The 21179-nt window shown below is 43.1% G+C and overlaps 2 protein-coding genes across 13 annotated transcripts in view; both read left to right on the top strand.

Moving 5' to 3' along the window:
- Nucleotides 1-368: 368 nt before the first annotated feature.
- Nucleotides 369-2874, top strand: HSPA2 (heat shock protein family A (Hsp70) member 2). The gene has a single exon (XM_082386565.1). The coding sequence runs from the start codon at nucleotides 602-604 to the stop codon at nucleotides 2516-2518; it is 1917 nt and encodes a 638-aa protein (XP_082242691.1). The 5' UTR covers nucleotides 369-601; the 3' UTR covers nucleotides 2519-2874.
- Nucleotides 2875-2999: 125 nt separating this feature from the next.
- Nucleotides 3000-21179, top strand: part of PPP1R36 (protein phosphatase 1 regulatory subunit 36) — a 38165-nt gene continuing 19985 nt past the window's right edge. For 2 of the 12 annotated variants that reach the window (XM_082386639.1, XM_082386634.1), the window contains exons 1-4: nucleotides 3000-8206; nucleotides 18955-19041; nucleotides 19568-19665; nucleotides 19765-19831. In XM_082386639.1, the coding sequence (XP_082242765.1) occupies nucleotides 8004-8206; nucleotides 18955-19041; nucleotides 19568-19665; nucleotides 19765-19831 (455 nt within the window). In that variant the 5' untranslated portion in view covers nucleotides 3000-8003. Of the gene's footprint in view, nucleotides 8207-8361; nucleotides 8443-8496; nucleotides 8654-9068; nucleotides 9134-18954; nucleotides 19042-19567; nucleotides 19666-19764; nucleotides 19832-21179 lie in introns of all 12 variants that reach the window. The other 10 variants (XM_082386635.1, XM_082386644.1, XM_082386638.1 and 7 more) reach the window with 9 other exon arrangements.

The raw sequence follows: 21179 nt of genomic DNA, 5'->3' as shown, positions 1-21179 counted from the left end.
GGACGGCATTTCAGGCCTTAAGAACTGAGCGAAGGGCCAAGGTAGCTCCCCTCTCCGCGCTCCCCTTCCGCGCCTCCTCCCGGCGCCACGCCCCAGCACTTCCTTCCCCACCCCACTTGGGAGTCCGCGCTGCTTATTGGCCGCGTTTCCTGCCAATCCAACGGACGTCGACGAATCCCGCCTTAGGAAAGGCGAAGATCGAGAAAAGGCGTGGGGCGCGAACCTAAAGCCCCCAAGCCGCAGGTTGCTAGTGAGCCTCGGAGGCAACTGGCCGCCTGGGGCGCGTGGGCGGGGCCTCACTTGCATAACGTCCGCCCGTCGCGTCCTCGCGCGGGCCGTAGTCCCGCCCCTCATCCAACTAGAAGTCTGTTGGGCCGCAGGCGGGTCACTCCGGCCCAAGCAAGCCTGTGGCGGGCGGTCCCGAGAGCGGATTGGCTCTGAAGGCGGCAGGGAGGCGACTATAAGAGTGGGGAGCCGAGCGAAAGGAGAGGCATACGGTGGTTGCGCTCGCGGTGCTTGGTGCGAGGTGACCGTTAGTTGAGGCCGCGGATTTTCTGCCCTTGCTGTTGTCGTCTAACGTCGCTTGCCTGTCTCAGTCAGGATGTCTGCCCGCGGCCCGGCTATCGGCATCGACCTGGGCACCACCTACTCGTGCGTGGGGGTCTTCCAACATGGCAAGGTGGAGATCATTGCCAACGACCAGGGCAACCGCACCACCCCTAGCTACGTGGCCTTCACCGACAGCGAGCGCCTTATCGGGGACGCCGCCAAGAACCAGGTGGCCATGAACCCCACCAACACCATCTTCGATGCCAAGAGGCTGATCGGTCGGAAGTTCGAGGACGCCACAGTGCAGTCGGACATGAAGCACTGGCCATTCCGGGTGGTGAGCGAGGGAGGGAAGCCCAAAGTGCAGGTGGAGTACAAGGGAGAGATCAAGACCTTCTTCCCGGAGGAGATCTCCTCCATGGTCCTCACTAAGATGAAGGAGATCGCCGAAGCCTACCTAGGGGGCAAGGTGCAGAGCGCGGTCATCACCGTCCCGGCCTATTTCAATGACTCGCAGCGCCAGGCCACCAAGGACGCGGGCACCATTACGGGCCTCAACGTGCTGCGCATCATCAACGAGCCCACGGCGGCGGCCATCGCCTACGGCCTGGACAAGAAGGGCTCCGCGGGCGGCGAGAAGAACGTGCTCATCTTCGACCTGGGCGGCGGCACCTTCGACGTGTCCATCCTGACCATCGAGGACGGCATCTTCGAGGTGAAGTCCACGGCTGGCGACACCCACCTGGGCGGTGAGGACTTCGATAACCGCATGGTGAGCCACCTGGCGGAGGAGTTCAAGCGCAAGCACAAGAAGGACATTACACCCAACAAGCGCGCCGTGCGGCGGCTCCGCACCGCCTGCGAGCGAGCCAAGCGCACCCTGAGCTCGTCCACTCAGGCGAGCGTCGAGATCGACTCGCTCTACGAGGGCGTGGATTTCTACACGTCCATCACCCGCGCCCGCTTCGAGGAGCTCAACGCCGACCTGTTCCGCGGGACCCTCGAGCCGGTGGAGAAGGCGCTGCGCGACGCCAAGCTGGACAAGGGCCAGATCCAGGAGATCGTGCTGGTGGGCGGCTCCACTCGCATCCCCAAGATCCAGAAGCTGCTGCAGGATTTCTTCAATGGCAAGGAGCTGAACAAGAGCATCAACCCTGACGAGGCGGTGGCCTACGGAGCCGCGGTGCAGGCGGCCATTCTCATCGGGGACAAGTCAGAGAACGTGCAGGACCTGCTGCTACTCGACGTGACCCCGTTGTCGCTGGGCATTGAGACGGCTGGCGGCGTCATGACTCCACTCATCAAAAGGAACACCACGATCCCCACCAAGCAGACACAGACCTTCACCACCTACTCAGACAACCAGAGCAGCGTGCTGGTGCAGGTGTACGAGGGCGAACGGGCCATGACGAAGGACAATAACCTGCTGGGCAAGTTCGACCTGACCGGGATTCCCCCGGCGCCCCGCGGGGTGCCCCAGATCGAGGTCACCTTCGACATCGACGCCAATGGCATCCTCAACGTCACCGCCGCCGACAAGAGCACCGGTAAAGAAAACAAAATCACCATTACCAACGACAAGGGTCGTCTGAGCAAGGACGACATTGACCGGATGGTGCAGGAGGCGGAGCGGTACAAGTCGGAAGATGAGGCCAATCGCGACCGAGTGGCCGCCAAAAACGCCGTGGAGTCCTATACCTACAACATCAAGCAGACGGTGGAAGACGAGAAACTGAGGGGCAAGATTAGCGAACAAGACAGAAGCAAGATCCTCGACAAGTGTCAGGAGGTGATCAACTGGCTCGACCGAAACCAGATGGCGGAAAAAGATGAGTATGAACACAAGCAGAAAGAGCTCGAAAGAGTTTGCAACCCCATCATCAGCAAACTTTACCAAGGTGGCCCTGGCGGCGGCGGCAGCGGTGGTTCAGGAGCCTCCGGGGGACCGACCATCGAGGAAGTGGACTAAACTTGGACTCGAGTCAGCGTAAACCTCTTTTCCTTTCTCTCTTTTTCCTTTTGTTTTTGATTCTTCTTTGAAATGTCCTTGTGCCAAGTATGACATCTATTGTTGGAAGTGTTTAGCCCGGTGTATGCTTATGAAAGGAAAGGTGCAACAACTTAGTTTAATTATAAAAGGTTAGTTCTAAAGTTTGGCTTTTAAAAACATTATTTGAGGTTTGTCTTTAATGTATTTTGCGTATTTGCTGACTTGAGCGTTTTTGGTTAGCTTAGTTTGTACATGGAGTTTTGAGATGGGAAACCTGAAGTTTGCACACATGGTCTGTGGAAGCTTGGTAACAATAAAATATACAGAAGCTTGAATTGTTTATTTTTATGTACTACTTTAAGAGGAAAGTGAACATTGCAGTAATGTTAAGGGGAGGCATACTTTTTGCAAACAAATGCATAAATACAAATTTAAAAGTAAAGCTGAAATTGATCTAAAAATTATTGTGTTGGAGTTTTCAATTTTCCCTTCTTACTGTTTTACCCATGTTGGTCTTTAACTAAGATATTAGTATAAGATGAAATTTATCTAACTCAGTCTTGCCTAATTTTCTGATGAGGTTCCTGCTTTGAATTACCAGCAACTTAAGGGGAAAAGATCTGGGTAAACGTTTTCCCCCCTTTTAATACAGAAACCAGAGTGGGGTCTGACAGTATGCCCAAACTCCTAAGGCTTGGCTTAAGTATTCAAGTGAAAATCCACCTGAATATTCCAACAGAATACAAGGTATGTTCCAGGGTTAAGTACAGAATGATTATTTCTCTAAACAAAAGCTGGGGCAGGTGTTGTCTATTGATAATAGCCCAACATAGTATGAAACAAGTTGCTTTCTGCAACATACAGGTGCCTGAAACAAGATCCAGCAGGCAAACGTTAAAGCCACTTAATACTGACTCCAAATTTAGTCAAATTTGTTAACTTTAATTTTCTAGTAAAACAGCTCAACTTCTGGGCTTATGGCAAATTCAAGAAGAATATGTTTTCAGCAGTTAAATTACTTGCAGGTTAGAGGAAGATAATATAGTTTTTTCTTCTGATTTGAGAATCATAATGCCTTTTCAATACCTGCCTTAAATCACTAGAATATATTTCTGTTTTAGAAGACAAACTGCAAGATAGTCCTGTATTTCGTCAATATACAACTTGTCCATTTTCCAGTATTTCCGATTTGAGATTGTTACAGATAGGAATATTACAATCCTTTGAGATCCACTATCCTGGGCTTAAGCTTTAAAATCCATATCCTTAGGAGAGGAGGGGGTTCATATTTTAGTGGAATGACACATCTGCTTTGTTCTGATTGATTCTCTTTAAGGAGAATGTGGAAGAAATTCAGTAAAAGCTGATTGGAAAATGCATAGTTAACCTAATGTTTTCACCATACAGACATTTTAATATCTTCTTCCGAGTGATGTAGATTTGCTTCATGTTGCTCATAACAGTGACTTATAGAAGCTAATTTTAAATTTAGTAGTGGACACTTCCATATCATGCAGAGATTAATTTTTGAAATAATATAAAAACGAGAGAACAAAGCAGCCTAAAAATATTGAGCTTTAGTAATGATCCTCTCACAGAAGAGCTGACTCTTTGTACGTATACTTTTTTTCTTTTTTAGCAGGTCTCATTTGGGTGGGGTGGGGAGATAAAAAGGCAGTTGTGAAATTGCTTCAAAATAAACATTTTTAAAAAGGTAGTTGCTCTTTACACTCTGAAAGCTGGACATAACTTGGGTTTTTCAGTGCTCATGCCAGGGTGGAAAGTTTTCAGCAAGGAGGCGTTAAGGGTGTTTCATTGACTGCAGATAGCATCGTATAAATATTTGACAAACTACCTTGGTACTAACAGAATCAGGTGATTAGTAGCCTTAGAGTGACGTTTAATATGAGTTTTTACCAAGATAACACACATTCTTAACCTTTTATTAGTCCTTTATTGAAAGTGTTTATCCCTTGCTTTACCTTCAAAGTATATAAAGTATAATGGAGTCTTTCTGTAAGTGCAATTTGTTATTAGTATGACTCATTTTAGACCTCATTTTGGGAGAGATTAGTTTTTAAAGTATCAGAAAAATGACCAATGGTAGTCTCTTTGGCCTGGCCTCTGGTAACCTGCTGTAACACTAACATCAATCTATGTAGATACTTCATTTTCCATTATTTTGAAAAGTAATTTGTAAAAGTCCTAGCCTCGAGTGTTTTTAATTCTGTCTTCTCAAATTTACCTAGATCTGAACATTGCTAAGATAAAGCCACTGAAGTAGCCATTCAGTGTTTCCAGGGGTCAGTTGAAACTGGTAACTCGATAACTCCTGGGAACTCCTTAGCAGATGTTAGATCAGCTGTAGTCAAATGATAATGGAAAAAGTACTTGAGCTTAGGATGAGGCTAAATTACAGTTTAAGGAATAGTTAGCATCACTTGAAAGTAGTGTTATGCTAGGGACTAGTTGTCATGACTAAAGCTAATGCGATACATATAGAATGCTAAGGGATTGAAAAAGTACATTTATCAGAATGGGGACTTAATTTCTTCTTATCTGAATGTCTGATTAACAAAATGGCTGTTTTGAGGCAATGAATCTAGACACCTGTCAAAATAAGACATAGCAGGTTGTTTACAGTGTTTCAGATGTATGAAATTTCAAAACAAGCTTACCCTAAATTTTTTATCATATTAATTTGATATGTGTAATGGAAATGCATGCACTTGACTTGTGTATTAGGAGATATTAGTGCTCTTTACATCTTTAAATTTAGCATGCATGATAGGATATTTAATGTATCACCTATTCAATATGTCAAGGAGAGCTAAGAATTTCTTTATCCTATGTACAATTTTAAACATGAATATAACCTGGCTACCTAGATGAAATCAAAAGATTTCTTTTTATGAAGCTCAAATACTGGGCCCATGATAAGGTATTCACCTACTTTAAGTTGAATGTAGTTTATAAAAGTTGTATTGTGGGGTATATTTCCCTTGCTTTTGAACACTGGAATTGAAATTTTAAAGTATCTCAGATCCATATGTCACAAGACAATTGCTAAGGGAATACATATATTTAGGTTAAGGAACAACAGGAATATTCAATTGCTTCTGTATAATGTGTAAGTAGGTATGAGAAAACTGTTGTGAAGAACTATCCTTAAGCATTAAAATTAGATACAGAATTTAAATCCTTGAAGAAAAATTATGGATCTTTAGAGAAAGAGCCAAGTTTTACTCTTGATATAGCTCTTGGGATGGAAATATTTTAGGGTATATGTATTTCTAAAATTTAATAGAGTAATACTTAATGTTGAAATGTCTTTCTCTTAGAACAAATGAAGTCATAGGCTCTTTTCCTCCACCCCTTTAAGTATAGATCGGGATGTTTGTGAATTGAAGATTGGGGAAATAAGCAATCAAAAATGGAGTTGCTAATTCAAATACTGGCGTTGTTTTCTTACATGTTCGTTTTAAAAGTAGAATTATAACACTTTGAAAATCTGTCCATTATGACTTTTTCATAGTATAAGCATGCATTATATCCAGTTAATATCTTGGGCCTAAAATTTGAGACCAGCAACTTAGTTCTATGTCATATGCTCTGAGTTCTTTGACCTTGAGATATTTATCTTAACTAGGCAAAAAAAAAAAAACAACTTTCCCTCACAGGACACTTGAAATTATTAAATATTTTAGATGGCACCTTTATCCCTACTTTATAGCATCGTGAATTGTTTGGTTTTTTTTTTTAAAGAAAATTATATTTCCATTTTAGGTTGTGAGTTTCTCATGCCATTTAACAAAAAATCTAACTGGTGAAAAATCTAACCTAAGAAATGAGTGGGTCACTTTTAAAATAAATAATGATTTAGAGCCATAAAAACAATTTTTTTATTCCCTCTTTTGTTAGGGCCTAGTGATACAGAAATATAAGATGGTTCCTTAAGAGTTATCGAGGCTTTCCTTTAAATATTATGTCCCTCTACCACATGCGACGTAACTTGTCATGTAACTTCTCTGTAGGTCATTGTTCTGGGTTCTCAACGCTTTTATTTTTACCTTAGTTTTGTATTTTAGACAGCCTAAAGTTAAACATGGTAAGGTATAAAAGATCTTTGGTTTTCTATTAGCATTTCTTCACTCATTGAGATAACTGAAGAGGTTGCCTGGAAGTGTTGGGAATGGGTACCATCCAGAGTCCTTGGTCTCTCTCAGTCCTTTTTGGAGCTTCAGCTCATTATTTCTCCTCTTCCCACCCAAAGTTAAATACCCTGCTTGGAGAAAAGCTTTTGGTGATTGGGATATTTTGCTAAATTCTTTTTAAGTGAGTCATCTTGTAATAAGCCAGCCTCTAAGGCTACAGCCTGAAAGCAGCACTGCCAGCGTACAGGTGGGTTTCCTTATATCTGAGCCAACCAGAACAGCTGCCAGCAGTGGACTCAAGTGAGTGGAACATGAATCTAGATGATTACAATTTTATACCACTGTGACCAGTGAGTGTGTGTTACCAAGTAGTGAGACTGGGAGGGTTGGGGGAAGGGGAAGCAGTGGGATATCTATTGCTATGTTTTTAAAGTTTATGTGAGTATACAATCACTATTTACTAACCATCTCTTTAACGCTAATTAAGCTGTGGGGATAAAACAAAAGCAGAATATGTTAGGCATTCCCAGTCATGTAGTGTCATCTAGCATTGCTTACATCAGTGATGGAAGGAAAAAAATACCAAACAATCTGCATATCAACTCAGTTGCAAGAAGAAGTTACAGGACACATGATTTGAAAAGTGTAAATACAGAAATATCAGTTGAAAACCGATTGATACAAAGCAAGTTTCTCTGCTTTGAGAGACACTAATTTTGAGTACTTATTCAGGGTGATGCTTTACACACATTACTCCTTAAAGAGCCTCATAAACCCCTCATTTGGGTATCTTCAAATGGGTTCCACATCTAGTTATGCAGCAGAACCCAGTTTTGAAAACCTTATTTCCTCCCTTGCTCCCCTCCTGCCACGCCCCGCCCTAAATTAACCTAGTCCCAACCTGTATGTTTTATATTTTATTTTATTTGTTTTTATTTTCCTAACCTGGATTTGAACTTCAGTTAGTGCTATTAAACTTTGGAACAAAGGGGAAGCTTCCCTAAGGAACCGAAGACCTTTTGGCTAAGATCAAGTGTAGTATCTGTTCTTATTAGTTTAATATCGGATACATCTTCTATCTGAGAATAACATATTAAGTGGATTTTTGGAGCAGGGAGTTGGAATAGGAACTTGCTCTGTCCACTCCAAAAAAAAAAAAAAAAAAAAAAGTTATTCTAATTAAAAACAAAAAACCAGTGATGTGGTTGACTTCTCGGTGGGAAGGCACGAAGAACTGACCTCTAAAGAAGGAGCCCCGGGGCAGCTTTGCTGTGAGACGCTAGGGAGCCACAGCAGCCAAAGGTGTCAGCATGGGCGGCAGCGACACCCGCCCGCCACCGCCGCGGAGGAAGCAGGGTCCCGCCCCCGCCCAGCGTCGGCGGGGTTTCTCGGCGCTCACGGGCAGTTGCCTCCGCGAAGGTCGGTCTAATGCGGCCAGCGGGAGACCACGTATCGTGTGCCCGAGTTTTATTCGAGGAGGCGGCGGTTGGACTCGCAGGCCGACTAGCCGGATGTAAGTGCACCTGGGCCGCCCCCAGCCCGCGGCGGGTGGAAGGCCGACCCCCGCCCGCCCGCGGCGCCAGCCCGCGGCGCCCGATTGGGGCTCGGTGGCGGTGCAGCGACGCCCTCCATTCCCTCGGCCAAGGCCCTGCTCTCCGCCCTCCCCAGGCGGGGGCGCCGCCTTAGCCCGGGGCGAGGCTCACTCGAGGAGACCTGGCCTTAGTTGTCCACAAAACCCAGACGATGGAGGTGTGTTCGGCAAACGGTCAGAATTGAATTCCGGCTCCCCCCCACCCCCCACAGATATCTAGGTATAGGGAAGTTCCACCGCACCATCTCGAATTGGTTGGCTGAAAAATAAATAGCCGTCCTGCGGAGGAAGCAGTCCTGCTCTGGGTGGGATCCCCAGAGAGGAGAGGCTGGAGGCTGGTAGCTACCACGGCTTGGAAAGGATAACCTGGTACTTCGCCCACTTCCTCCCAAGGGTGGGGTCAGGGTTAGAGCCGCTGTGTAACTCCTCTGAAAGATTGGGGCTGCCTTGGGCACCAGTTTATTGTGGTCTGAGTCCCAGTTAATCAGTAAATTGCTATGGTGAGGTGACGCAGGCTCCTAGCCTTCCTCTCTTCTTTCCCTTCCTTCCTTTCTCCCCTACTTTCCTCCCTTCCTTCCTTTCTAGTGAAACTACACCCAAAAACAATCAAAAAAGATAAAATCCTGGCTTCAAGTTAAAAAAAACACAACAGTTTAAGACTCTACATCTTTATTGAATAGAGTTAAATAGCAACTAGTGAGAATTATTGTTAAAAGTTCATTGTGACATGTGGATTGTAAATTGAACCTTTACTTATTTTTGCTGCAATCATTTCATTTTACAGCAGTTGGGATTACGATTAGGGATGTGGTACTGGAAAGATGAAACCAGAACTCTTGAATTCAGAAGGTAAATTTTAACAAAACTTTATTATAGCTTTTATGAAAATTACGTGTGTTTGGGATAAAAAAATTCAAGCGGTACAGAAGAGTATAAAGAATAAAATAAATATCTGCTGCAATCGCAGCATCTAGAGATAACCATTTTGGCAGCCTTCCTGATATCCCTTTCTGATGACATTTATCAGCTGCTCCTATGTACCAGATACTGTGCTAATCAGTTTACCAACCCTTTGAAACAGCTGCGTGTTAATCCAATTTTACAGATGAAGAAACTGATGTCAAAGGGTTAAGAAGTTTGAAGGAAACTAAGTGACTTGGCCAAATCACACAGCTAAGAGGTGATTAAGATGTTTTAAATCTAGGTCTACTTGGTTAACAGTCCATATTCTTAACTAATTTATAAAATTGCATTTTTGAGTTATAGAAATAGAGTTTTACATTAATGGGACCATATATTATACCTGCTGCAGTAGACTGTAAATTTTACAAGGTAAAATTATTAGGTTAGAAAAACTAATTTTGGACTTCCCTGGTGGCGCAGTGGTTAAGAATCTGCCTGCCAGTGCAGGGGACACGGGTTCGATCCCTGGTCCGGGAAGATCCCACATGCCGTGGAGCAACTAAGTCTGTGCGCCGCAACTACTGAGCCTGCGCTCTAGAGCCCGCGAGCTACAACTACTGAACCCATGTGCCGCAACTACTGAAGCCCACATGCCTAGAGCCCGTGCTCCACAACAAGAGAAGCCACCACAATGAGAAGCCCGCGCACCGCAACGAAGAGTAGCCCCCGCTCGCCGCAACTAGAGAGAAAGCCCGTGCGCAGCAACGAAGACCCAATGCAGCCAAAAATAAAATAAATAAATAATAAAGTAAAAATTAAAAAAAAAACTAATTTTAATTCTCCATTGAGAAAATACTGACTCTATTAAAAGTGTATCACTAAACTAACAAAACTAGCCACTATCTGCTGTGCACCTATTATATTGCAGACATTTGCATATTTTTCTGAGTCTTAAAACAGCCATGGAAAGCGAGCACTAATATCTCCATTTCATAGATGAAGAAACAAAGCTCGGGGAGATTAAGCCACTGAACCAAAGTCATCCAGCCAGTAAGTAGCAGAACTGACATTTTGAACCAAGGTTTACCCAAGTCCTTTCCACTTTATACACTGTCTCCCTCTGATAGACCGCAAGCCCTCAATGGCAGGAACTGTCTTAGTCATCTTCATGTCCCTGGAGCCATCTGCAGAACTTCACAGAGTAGGCACTCACCAAATGTTTATTGAACAAGTACAATCAACCAACTAGATTCAAGCAGAGGAAGACTAGAGGCACAGGGCCCATTAGAAGGCTAATTGTAGGAGGATTATAAATAGTTATCCAGGTAAGAAACAGAGTCAGAGAGAGAAGGACTAAGAAATATGCAAGAGATGAAATTGACAGGATGTTTGGATAGAATTGATTGATACCATATAGTGCCTGAAATGGCTCCCAGGTGTCTGGCTTGGGTGATTGGTTGGCTGGGATTGCCCTTCCCCCATATACAGAATAAAAGAGGCAAAACTGGTGATGTGTTTTAGGTTGCTATGACGTGGACACATCTCTTAGGCTGTTGGTCAAATGGGGCTGGAGGTCAGAAAAGGAGTTGGCTGTGCAGATGTAATTTATAGTTACATTATAAATATAATTAAATATTTAATAGCAATTAAACATGAATAAAGGCTAACCATTATATTAAAGTCAAAATCAAAAGTTTACATTTCATGGAATATTTATTTCAGTGTTTGAGTAATCTATCATTTCCACAGCAGTGATTTCAATTTTTCTTCTCAGATATGTCACAGAAGATTCAGTCGAGTAGCTCCTGAAACATCATACTTAGTGAATGTGAGATAGTGACAAAGACAGCAAGATAGCTCTGAGATTAGACAGACAGGATAATCACAGGAGTCAAAATATACACGGTAAAGCACAAGAAAATGTGGGTGTAAATTTTCAGTGCCAGTATTTTCTTTTCTCAGTCTTCATATATATATAAAGGCCATCTCAATCCTCTCTTCTTATGATAAAAATTGCACCATACTTTTTACTTACTGATCTTCTTTATAAATGAAGTTATTTTGTAGTATTTTTCAAACTAATTTTTCAGTGCTAATCTAATAATAACCCATCCCAAGTGGCACTTTTTCCTGTATGATCCTACTAACGAATTTATAGATATCAGTTTCACACTGACTTTATTATTCATAAAACATTCATATTCATAAACTAAAGTTTCTTTTGGTTCGTTACCAAATTATTCTTTAAAATGGCTTGATTGATTTCCCATGTATATTCCCCACTTGATTTTGGAGAATATCATGGGATGGTATGACTTAAAAGGTAGATTGTGTGACATAATGTTGAATGAAAAAGGCCAGACACAAAAATGTAAATATTGTATGATTTTATTTATATAAAAGTTTACAGTAACAGACAAAAGAAAAGAACTGTATTGATAGAGGTCAGAATAGTGGTTACTTTTTGCAGGTTATCAACTGGTAGGGGAAAGTACAAGAGAACCTTCTGAGGTGCTGGAAATGGACTATATATTGATCTGGGTGGTGGTTACATGGGTATATACATAGCAGAAAATTCATCAAGCTGTCCACTTAAGGTTTATGTGCTTTACTGCATAAATGGAAGCTATATCTCAATTTAAACAGTGTAAAAATAAAACCCCCCAAACACCAGACTGTGTCAAGTACACAAATTGGGTGCAGTTAAAGATGGGGAAAGGAGTACCATGAAGAATAGATGGGGGCAACCGTTTCATGGTGGAGCTGCTTTGTGTTTAAGCAACTCAGTGTGGCAAACCTGAGTATTAGGATTACCTTGGGAGTCCAGCTGCTAGGGGTGATGCTAAGGAAAAGGAAAGCAGACTTTTGTATGTTTTAGGCCAAAGTTAATGTTTGGCTTTGTTGGAAATGTAGATACTGATTCCCTTTTAAAGTCTAAGCATGTCCCATCACACATTAAAACGTAGGTTTGAAGTCAGAGAGGACTCATGAGCTGGACCATACTCTTTTTTTTCAGAGGCAATGCTGCAGACACCATGTCACCCCAATTCATGGTGATGAGACAGGGCTGAGGCAGAGGAGGTGGAGAGGAGACAGCGGTAAGAATGGGAGCTGCAGAGGCAGAGGCTTGTTCAGTCACTGTTCTCACACCAGTTCTATTTGGTGTCACTCCACAAACCTTTATGAGCATGTGTCATGGGATTGCATCTGTGCTCTAGAAAGCCCTCTCCCGTAGTAACATGGAGGGGCAAGATTAGAACTCGGGAGACAAGACAATTATGCATTCCTCTAAGGGGGAGATGGAGACTTGCAGGAGAACAGAGTCAAAGAGTCATGCTAGAGGCAACTCAGATAAATCCGGCCTTGTGTGCAGGGGGAAGTAGCTGGTAAGATTGGCTGTGAGACAAAGGGAGGAAGGAGGCAAGAACGTCTGGGTCACTGAGTGGGTGATACCATTGTCTATTGAGACAAGGAAGGTGGGAGAGCCGGTATGTTTATGGAGGGGTGAAAGGTAACAAGGTTACTTTTTCAGTGTGCAGAATTTGAGGTATAGTCGGCCCTTGGTATCCGCAGGGGATTGGTTCTAAGACACCCTCGCCCCCTGAGGATCCCAAAATGTGCAGATGCTCAAGTCCCTTATGTAAAATGACATAGTACAGTCGGCCCTCTGTATCTGCGCGTTCCACGGGCTGACTGGACTTGCCTGTGAGATGTCCAGGTCAAGAATTCAGTAAGCAGGGGTTTGGTTTTCCTGAGAGGGGCCGGTGCAGAATTACAGTGGAAAGTGAACTGACTGAGGCCAGAAGCCTAGGAAATACCTACTTCTAAAAATTATGAAATAAGTTTAAAAATATCATATTATTTTTAATAACCAGAAAATACCATTAAGCGAAAACAACCAAAAAAACTTTACAATCCCACAAAAAGAGTATGACTGTTAACATGTTAACAGTTATTGTATAGCTTTCCAAATCTTCTTTTATGTATGTATACACACACATACATTTTTAACTTACTCTATTCTCCATTTCCATATCTTTTTTCCTCATTACAAAGTTGCACATACTTGTTGAAAAACAAGTATATAAATGTACAAAGTAGAAAGTGGGGAGTTCTGCCACAGTTCTGCCCCCAAAGACCACCGGTGCACCAGTGTTAAGGCTTACCACCTTATTTTTATTTTTTTGTGTTCAACATACTGATTATATTTATTTTACATTCTGTGACTGGTAATTCCAGTACCTGAAATCATTGTACGTCTGACTTTGTTGCCAGCTTTTTTTTCTCTTATAGTGTTATTTAAAACATTTTAACTAAATATAAACATTTTAAACTTTTTATATTGGAAGATTTCAAACATAAACAGAAGTAGGGAGAATGGGATAATGAACCCTCACATACCCATAGCATAGCATCAACAGTCACCACATTAAGGTCAACTTTGTATCATCTATACCCTCATCTTCTCCACGCCTTGATTATTTTGAAGTAAATTCCAGATATCATATCATTTCATCTATAAGTATTTCAGTACATATCTCAAAAAAAATAGGCACTCTATTAAAAAATATAACTAAATTACTATTTACTGGCCTAAAAATACAAAAGGTAATTTCTTAACATTGTCACATATGCAGTTTGTATCCAGATGTCTCCTATTGTCTCATATTTTAAAAGTTTGTTACAGTCACGGTCCACACAATTTCCATACATTGCAGTTGGTTTGATATGTCTCTTAATCGGTGTGCATGTCTTAAGGTTTTGAAAGGTATCTTCACGTGGCCCTCAGGAATAGCAGACAGGCAAAGAAAGAGGAGCTAGCTGAAGAGAAAGCGTGATTAGAAGGGTCAGGAGGAAAGCAAAGGCCTTCAAAGGCAAAATAAGAAAGGGAATTTGAGTGGGGAGTGGTCAGCAATGTCAGATGCTAAAGGGAGCTCAGGATGGGGCAAAAAGAAGCCTTTGGATTTAGGGGTCGCTCGGGACGTAGGTGAGAAGCCATTTCAGGAAGGCAGTGGAGTAGAAATCAGATTACAGTAGCTGGAGGAGAAGAATCTGAGATAAAGAGTACTCTATTTTTGCTAGTTTCTCATCAGTTAGTTTACCAGTGAAAAAGGAAAGCGATAGTAGCCTTTAGGGGATCCAGTACTAAGGGAAGGGACTTTTGTTGGTTTTGTTATAAAGGTAGGAAAATTTTGAGTTTGTTTGGGTAGAAGGAAGAGATGGAAGAGAAGAGAAGGAAAGTGGGAATGGGATCAAGAGCGCAGATTAGCTTGGAAAAGGTAGAAGCAGAGTTTCCGCTGGGTGTGGTGGGAAGGAAGTAATAGAGACAGGAAAGCTTGGGAATTTGAAGGTGCAGGAAGATATACCTCTGCCGCTCTCCTTACTGAAAGAGAACCAGACCCTCCCGGGCTACTAGTGGGAGGAGAATCTTTTCGTAGCAGTGCTGCTGACCCTGACTCATTCCCCCGGGATTGCTGCTCGCTTTCCAGCTCCCTCCTCGGTAACTGCCACCACTGCCACGCTGGGCTGGGCCGGGGCTCCGGAAACCTGCATTCACCCAGATGCCCTGACCCAGTACCTAAATGGGGGCATTTCCTGAAGCCAGTGGACCGGGGAGACAGGGAGGGCTTCCCAGGGGAGGTGCTGTCTAAGACCTGAGGAGGAGAAGGTGTGGGCAAGGCAAAGGGAGCTCTGGCTGTGGAGGAGGAGAGTGCGTTCTAGGCAGAAGGCACAGCACGTGCAGAGGCCCAGACACATTTGAGACTGCAGGTGGTCAGTACGCTGGGTGTAGCGCTCCAGGCGAGTGTTAGGAGAGGAAGTAGAAGTTTTAAACCAGGGCAAGATCGTGAAAGGTCTTACAGACCATGCTGAGGAATTTAGACTTTATTCAGAGGGCCCCCGGGGTGGGGGTGGGGGGGCGGGGATTGAAAGGTTTTAAATGGGGAAGTAACGGGCCAACCAACAAGACCTGCTTCTCTCTGACACAGTGTCTGTAGTCCTAGCCATTCATGTTTCAAGTGCCCCCTACTCCCAGCTGGGAGAGAACCAGCCGCCTGTCTGAGTGTTTGCCAAGGTCGTGGACTCCCCTGAGGACCTACAGCCAAGGAAACTACACCTCCAGAAGCCTCGAACTTCTCTTGTTTTTCAACATAGCCTAAGAAAAGACTCTAGTAACCACTGGAGAGCTCTAACTGGTGTGGAAGCCAAGAGTGGTCCAGCCCTCTGATGGGTTCTAGGAGAAAATATGACTGCTTTTTCTCATTTATTTCAGGGCAAAGGGAAATGATGTGACTGTGCTGTGATATTAGGAAAGCACATCAACACAGTGTCGTCTGTGATTCTAAATGGGTTGCCAGATTGAGGGGGAGACTATGGAGACTGGAAGAAGGTACAGATCTAGGTCAGACTGTGGTTTGGGAGCCAATCAGAGGTGCAGTTCAAAGGACAATTTTTAATTATTACTAGTGATGCTTCTTAGTGATTCCAAATGCACTGTGAACATAGGCTGCTTTTAGAGCTATGGCAGGACACTCACAAAGAGAAATCCATCTCACCATCTGATCCGGAGAATGACTTCAGTCAAGTGAAAAGCCACGCAGGCAAGTGTGGGAAGACGTGTCCAGAGGTCTGAGAATAAGGACTAGAGGTTTAGCAGTAAATGCCAGACTATTGGCTAAGGGCAGGCACTACCTGCCACAAGTTTCAAATACTGAGACACGGTCAGCCTCTCTGAGCCTTAGTTCTCCATCAGTAAAATGATAGCCATGTACTAGATGATCTTTTAGATGTCTTCTAACCCCCAAATTCTATGATCTTATGATTTTATAATTCTAAGTTCATTTGACTTAGTTCATAGATCTGATCTATAAGATCCCAAATGTATCCTTTCCTTATCTTAAGGCTCTCTTGTCTCAAATCAACTCAGGCAAACTAACTAATAGGGAAAGAAATGTTGAATTATAGGGATGGGACTGAGGCAAGGTTAGGAGGGAAACAATTTCATTTGACATTAACTGAAATTGGGTGTTTCTATCTATATTCTCTCGTCTTCTAGAGAAGAGAAACCCTGGGAAAGGCTGGTGACCTGAGATTTCTTTAGCCTGTTAGGAAAGTTAACAGCCAGTGGCTTGTAAGTGGTCAGAATGTTGTGACGGTCCAAGAGAAAACTGAAAACTACTTTGTGTTCTTGTTTAGGGTGGTTATATTAATGCCGCACATTAGATATCCAGCAAGTAGAATGGACTTCAAAGAGCTGTTAGAAAATGTCTGAATGTTCGGGGGAATTGAGGATTTGTTAAAGGCTATCTAAATGGCCTGTCAGTAGACTGTATCAACAACGTACTGTGTCTTCCTCTATACCTCTATCAACTTTTTTGGGGGGAACGCAGATAACAAATCAATACATTCTTGTTATTAAAAAAAAAAAAACCCTGGGCTTCCCTGGTGGCGCAGTGGTTGAGAGTCTGCCTGCCAATGCAGGGGACACGGGTTCGCGCCCTGGTCTGGGAAGATCCCACATGCCGTGGAGCAACTGGGCCCGTGAGCCACGACTGCTGAGCCTGCGCGTCTGGAGCCTGTGCTCTGCAACAAGAGAGGCCGCGACAGTGAGAGGCCCGCGCACCGCGATGAGGAGTGGCCCCCGCTTGCCGCAACTACAGAAAGCCCTAGCACAGAAACGAAGACCCAACATAGCAATCAATCAATCAATCCATCAATCAATAAATCTTTAAAAAAAAAAAAATCAAAGGACTCTGATATTTGTGCTTTAAAAAAAAAAAAAAAAAACAAACCCTGAAATAATACAGAAGTATACAGCTGTGGAAGATAGCTCTCTTCATCACTACACCTCCTCTCTGCCCCATCTCTCTTTGGAGGTACCCACCATCACCATTTGGTATCCGTTCATTTCTTTTTTCCGCCACCTCCTCAGTATTTCAGCACACCCTCCCTCTAAATACCCAATCCTTGGAGACCAGTGATAAGAAGAGGACAAGAAAGAATGAAAAGTTTAGAAATCATCCACTAACCAACTTGGTGCCAATGGTCTGAAAAGAAAGAAAAATACAAAAAAATCATTCCCTTGAGGTGATATCGTGTACATGCTTTTAGATTCTAACCTAGTCTACAACCTGAATATTGCCAGGATGTTGGCAAAAACTCCTGGAAGAAGAAAGTACCAAACTGATTAACTTTTTCATTCCCGTGGGAGGTATTTCTCTAAAATGATGACTTTGTGGGTAACCAATCCCAGAAAAATTTTAAAGGAAGTTGTTTCAAAACTGTTGTGTTGACAAAGAGATGATAAGAGTATATATGCATGATTAGGGAATGACTAAAATCTGGGGAAAAGTGCTTCTACTTACTATATCTATGCTTAAACTTAACAGAGAGACACGTAACTGTGGGCAGAGATTAAGCTTCTGGGTGGTGTTACAAACGTGGCATTGTTTCAGGCAGAAAAATAAACGTCATGATCCACAATGGTCACCAAACCAATGTATTTGGTAGACACCACAATTCTAGAAAATGAACTCTCTATGAGGCGGGAACCACATCCTGCTAGTCTTCAAAACGCTTTTCTCTGTTTTCCTATTAAGCATTTGCTGATAATCCTGAGAGTCTGTGCATTGACTGTAATCAGACACCACTTATTTTCAATGTTATAGCAATGCCTGACACAGAGTATGGCCTCAGTACATATTTATTTGTTGCTTAATTGTGGTCCATTGTTAGTTAGGCCCATTACTGCTTGGTAATGCTTGTACAAAAACTATAGAGTCAAAGCAATCCTGAGTTAAGTAAAGGGTCCTGAAACCTTCTTCGAGATAGTCAAGCTTCTAGAAGAGTCCATAGCGGTGACAACGAGGTGGCTGCTTGGGGGGCGGGACTGCCTGGTGGGTAAACACATGGCTCTGTGGCTAGAGAAGCTGTGCCCGGTCCTGGCTTTGGCACTTGCTAAGTGATCTTGGTCAAGTTACTTAATATCTTTCTAAGGTTCAATCTTTCTCATATGTAAAAATTGTAATAATAGTAATATTTTCCTAATAGAGTTGCTGTGAAGATTGAATGAGGTCGTGCTTAGAAGCACATAACAAGTACTCAGTAAATCAAAAAATCCTTCCAGGGGCTTCCCTGGTGGCGCAGTGGTTGAGAATCTGCCTGCTAATGCAGGGGACACGGGTTCGAGCCCTGGTCTGGGAAGATCCCACATGCCGTGGAGCAACTAGGCCCGTGAGCCACAACTACTGAGCCTGCGCGTCTGGAGCCTGTGCTCAGCAACAAGAGAGGCCACGACAGTGAGAGGCCCGCGCACCGCGATGAAGAGTGGCCCCCGCTTGCCGCAACTAGAGAAAGCCCTAGAACAGAAACGAAGACCCAACATAGCAATCAATCAATCAATCAATCAATCTATAAAAAAAAAAAAAAATCCTTCCAAACTGATCACGAGCTTTCTGTTTCTTCTGAAGTTACAGCAGCATTTTCAGACGGAAATGTTTTGTGTATGGTGGTATTCAGGAGGCTAGTGATACGTAAAGGCTGAATATAAAGTCTGATCTTTTAATCTTTTTCTAGATGATTGTACCACATGTAAATACATGAATTTTGTACCACATGTAAACACATGAATTAAGTACAGCTGTGCCTCAGATTCTCTCCAGGACACTCACAATATGTGCTGGTCCTCAGGTTCCATGAGCTACGGTCATGCTCTGATTAGTTTCCCCCGGGAAAAGGTTAAGGTCCTAATTTTCTCATTTCTATTACAGTTTTACACCTGCAGTAGAACTCAAAGAAAGAGGAAAGAAAGGCAAAGCAGTTCACTTTGCTGAAATTGATGGTCCAGCTTCAGACAGGTAGCTTAACTTAGCACCATGGCAGTGTTGCTGATAGCACCTCTCAGCAGAATGGCTTAAGCCTCTACAGACTCTAAGAAAATATCATTCCCATCATCCTAGGTTGAAATGCAAATAGCCATCAAGGAAGGAACATGCACTATTTCACAATTATGGTGGGAGTTACAATCATCCCAATAATGTATCCCTGTGATAATTCGGCTATTAGCAAATTTTCAGCTTCTTATACTTTAAAAAAAATCTGAAAATGATAGCTATGCCAAAAATAGATGATTTAAATGACCTATTTTGGATCAAACTGGTATTTACATTTTATGTAAGGCAGTGTGTATTCCTCCTACCCCTAGCATAGTAAATATAACGTTTAATAAAATGTATTCCAAAATGATCCTACATTAAATGAAACCCACACATGACACTCAGGGTCTCCTTACTTTATAGTAAACACCTCATGTGCCTCAGGGTAGATTAAATACAACTAAAACCTTTCAAAGCACTACTAGAGACTGTTATATCCCCAAAACAGGTTGACAGATAAAAGGTTTGCTTTAAGAGACGATAAGTCACCCAAAGGCTTAGAGAAACGAAGTCAGCAGGGCAACGTTACACTCCACGATGCTAAATGTGAGTAACTGCCTCATCATCCTTACATGTGTTACCTGGTGTCAACCTCTAAGGCAGCTCTTTGTCCCTCTTTCAATTGTCCATCTTCTCTCCTTTCAGTTGTTGCTTTACTTTTGCTACAAGATACTGAGATGCAGCATATCTGTTCTTTTACAACATTTATGAGGTATGTAATGCTTGTGAGACATTTTAGATCTTTTATCCTTTATTTTGAAATCATCCCATCTGATAAATGATGACAAATCTGATTTTTGGAGAAAGGGCTGGCTCTATACAAGCCATCCTCTCAGGATTCAGTTTCAAAGACTGAGACCAAAGAGAGGAAGCCAGAAGTCACAGGAGCCCAAAATAAAGTCCAGGGCAAGGAGTATGGTGAGCACGTTGTCAGAGTCCCATTGAGACTGCACTACGTATATGTTGGTTAAAGGGTATACTCATTTCCTGAAGATCAGTTTTCTCCGCTAGTTATGTTTGGCAGCCCCAACAAGTACTAGGTGTGTGACTCTGGGTGAGCTTTTTGATCTTCCCGAGCCTCAGTTTCCTTGGATACAAAATTGGAAGTAATGGTGTCTCCACGTGGCTGTACGTGGAAGGTGCTTCTCATGGCAGCTGCACTTGCAAGTGCTCAGTGAGAGTTGGGTATCCTAGGCTGTGGGCAGCGCTCACAGATTCCCTCAGCATTCAGTAAACACCTGAGATATGGCAAACACCTGAGATTCTCTGCCTGAAGCTTTATTCTATGGCAGGAGCACACTCAGCCTGACTGAAGGGCTACAGGGCAAGCTTGGGGCACTAGGGAGTCAGTGCCCGAGAAGCAGCCTCCAATCAGTGATGTGCTGGAGGGAGAGTTGGTAGATAAATATCCCAGCTTCCATCTGTCAGGATAATTCTAAGTTTTCTACGCTGTCTCCTAGAGTCCCGCATGGTACTGAACTACATTGGTCCACAGTGATAATGAACTTGTTAACACCCCCTTTCCATCTCACCTCCCCACTCCCCTACTGATGTTCCTTGTGATCACTTCCTAGTAAACTACTTACTCGCAAATCTGTCTCATGGTGTGTTTCTGGGAGAACCCAACCTAGGACAGGTAGTTATTAATACTGTGAAAAAAAAGTCTGCAATGCTCATCTTCATCCTGCTCTCAAGGTATAGTTCAGGAATGCATGCCAGAGTAAGAATTTCCGTTTGGGGCTAGAAAGGAAGCAGCAAAAATCTTGTAAGAATAGTTAGAAAGAAAACAAAGCCTTCTAGTTTTAAAACAAATGAGATAGGATTGTAAATCAATGCAGTCTTTTTGGAGAGCAAAACTTACGAAACTTTAATGTGCAGATATTCTATGTCCTAGCAATTTCACTTCTAGGAAGTTACTCAAAGATGTGGCTATAAGAATAATTACTGCAGCAATGTCTGTAATATTTTTTAAAAACCCAAATATCCATCAGTAGAGGATTAGTTAAATAAATTATAAGCTGTAGCATACTTTATCCACCTGTTTAAAAAAATGAGGAAAA

The sequence above is a fragment of the Balaenoptera borealis genome (assembly GCF_965194805.1).
Source record: "Balaenoptera borealis genome assembly, chromosome: 3".
Taxonomy (NCBI): domain Eukaryota; kingdom Metazoa; phylum Chordata; class Mammalia; order Artiodactyla; family Balaenopteridae; genus Balaenoptera; species Balaenoptera borealis.
This window is presented reverse-complemented; position numbering and strand designations above follow the sequence as displayed.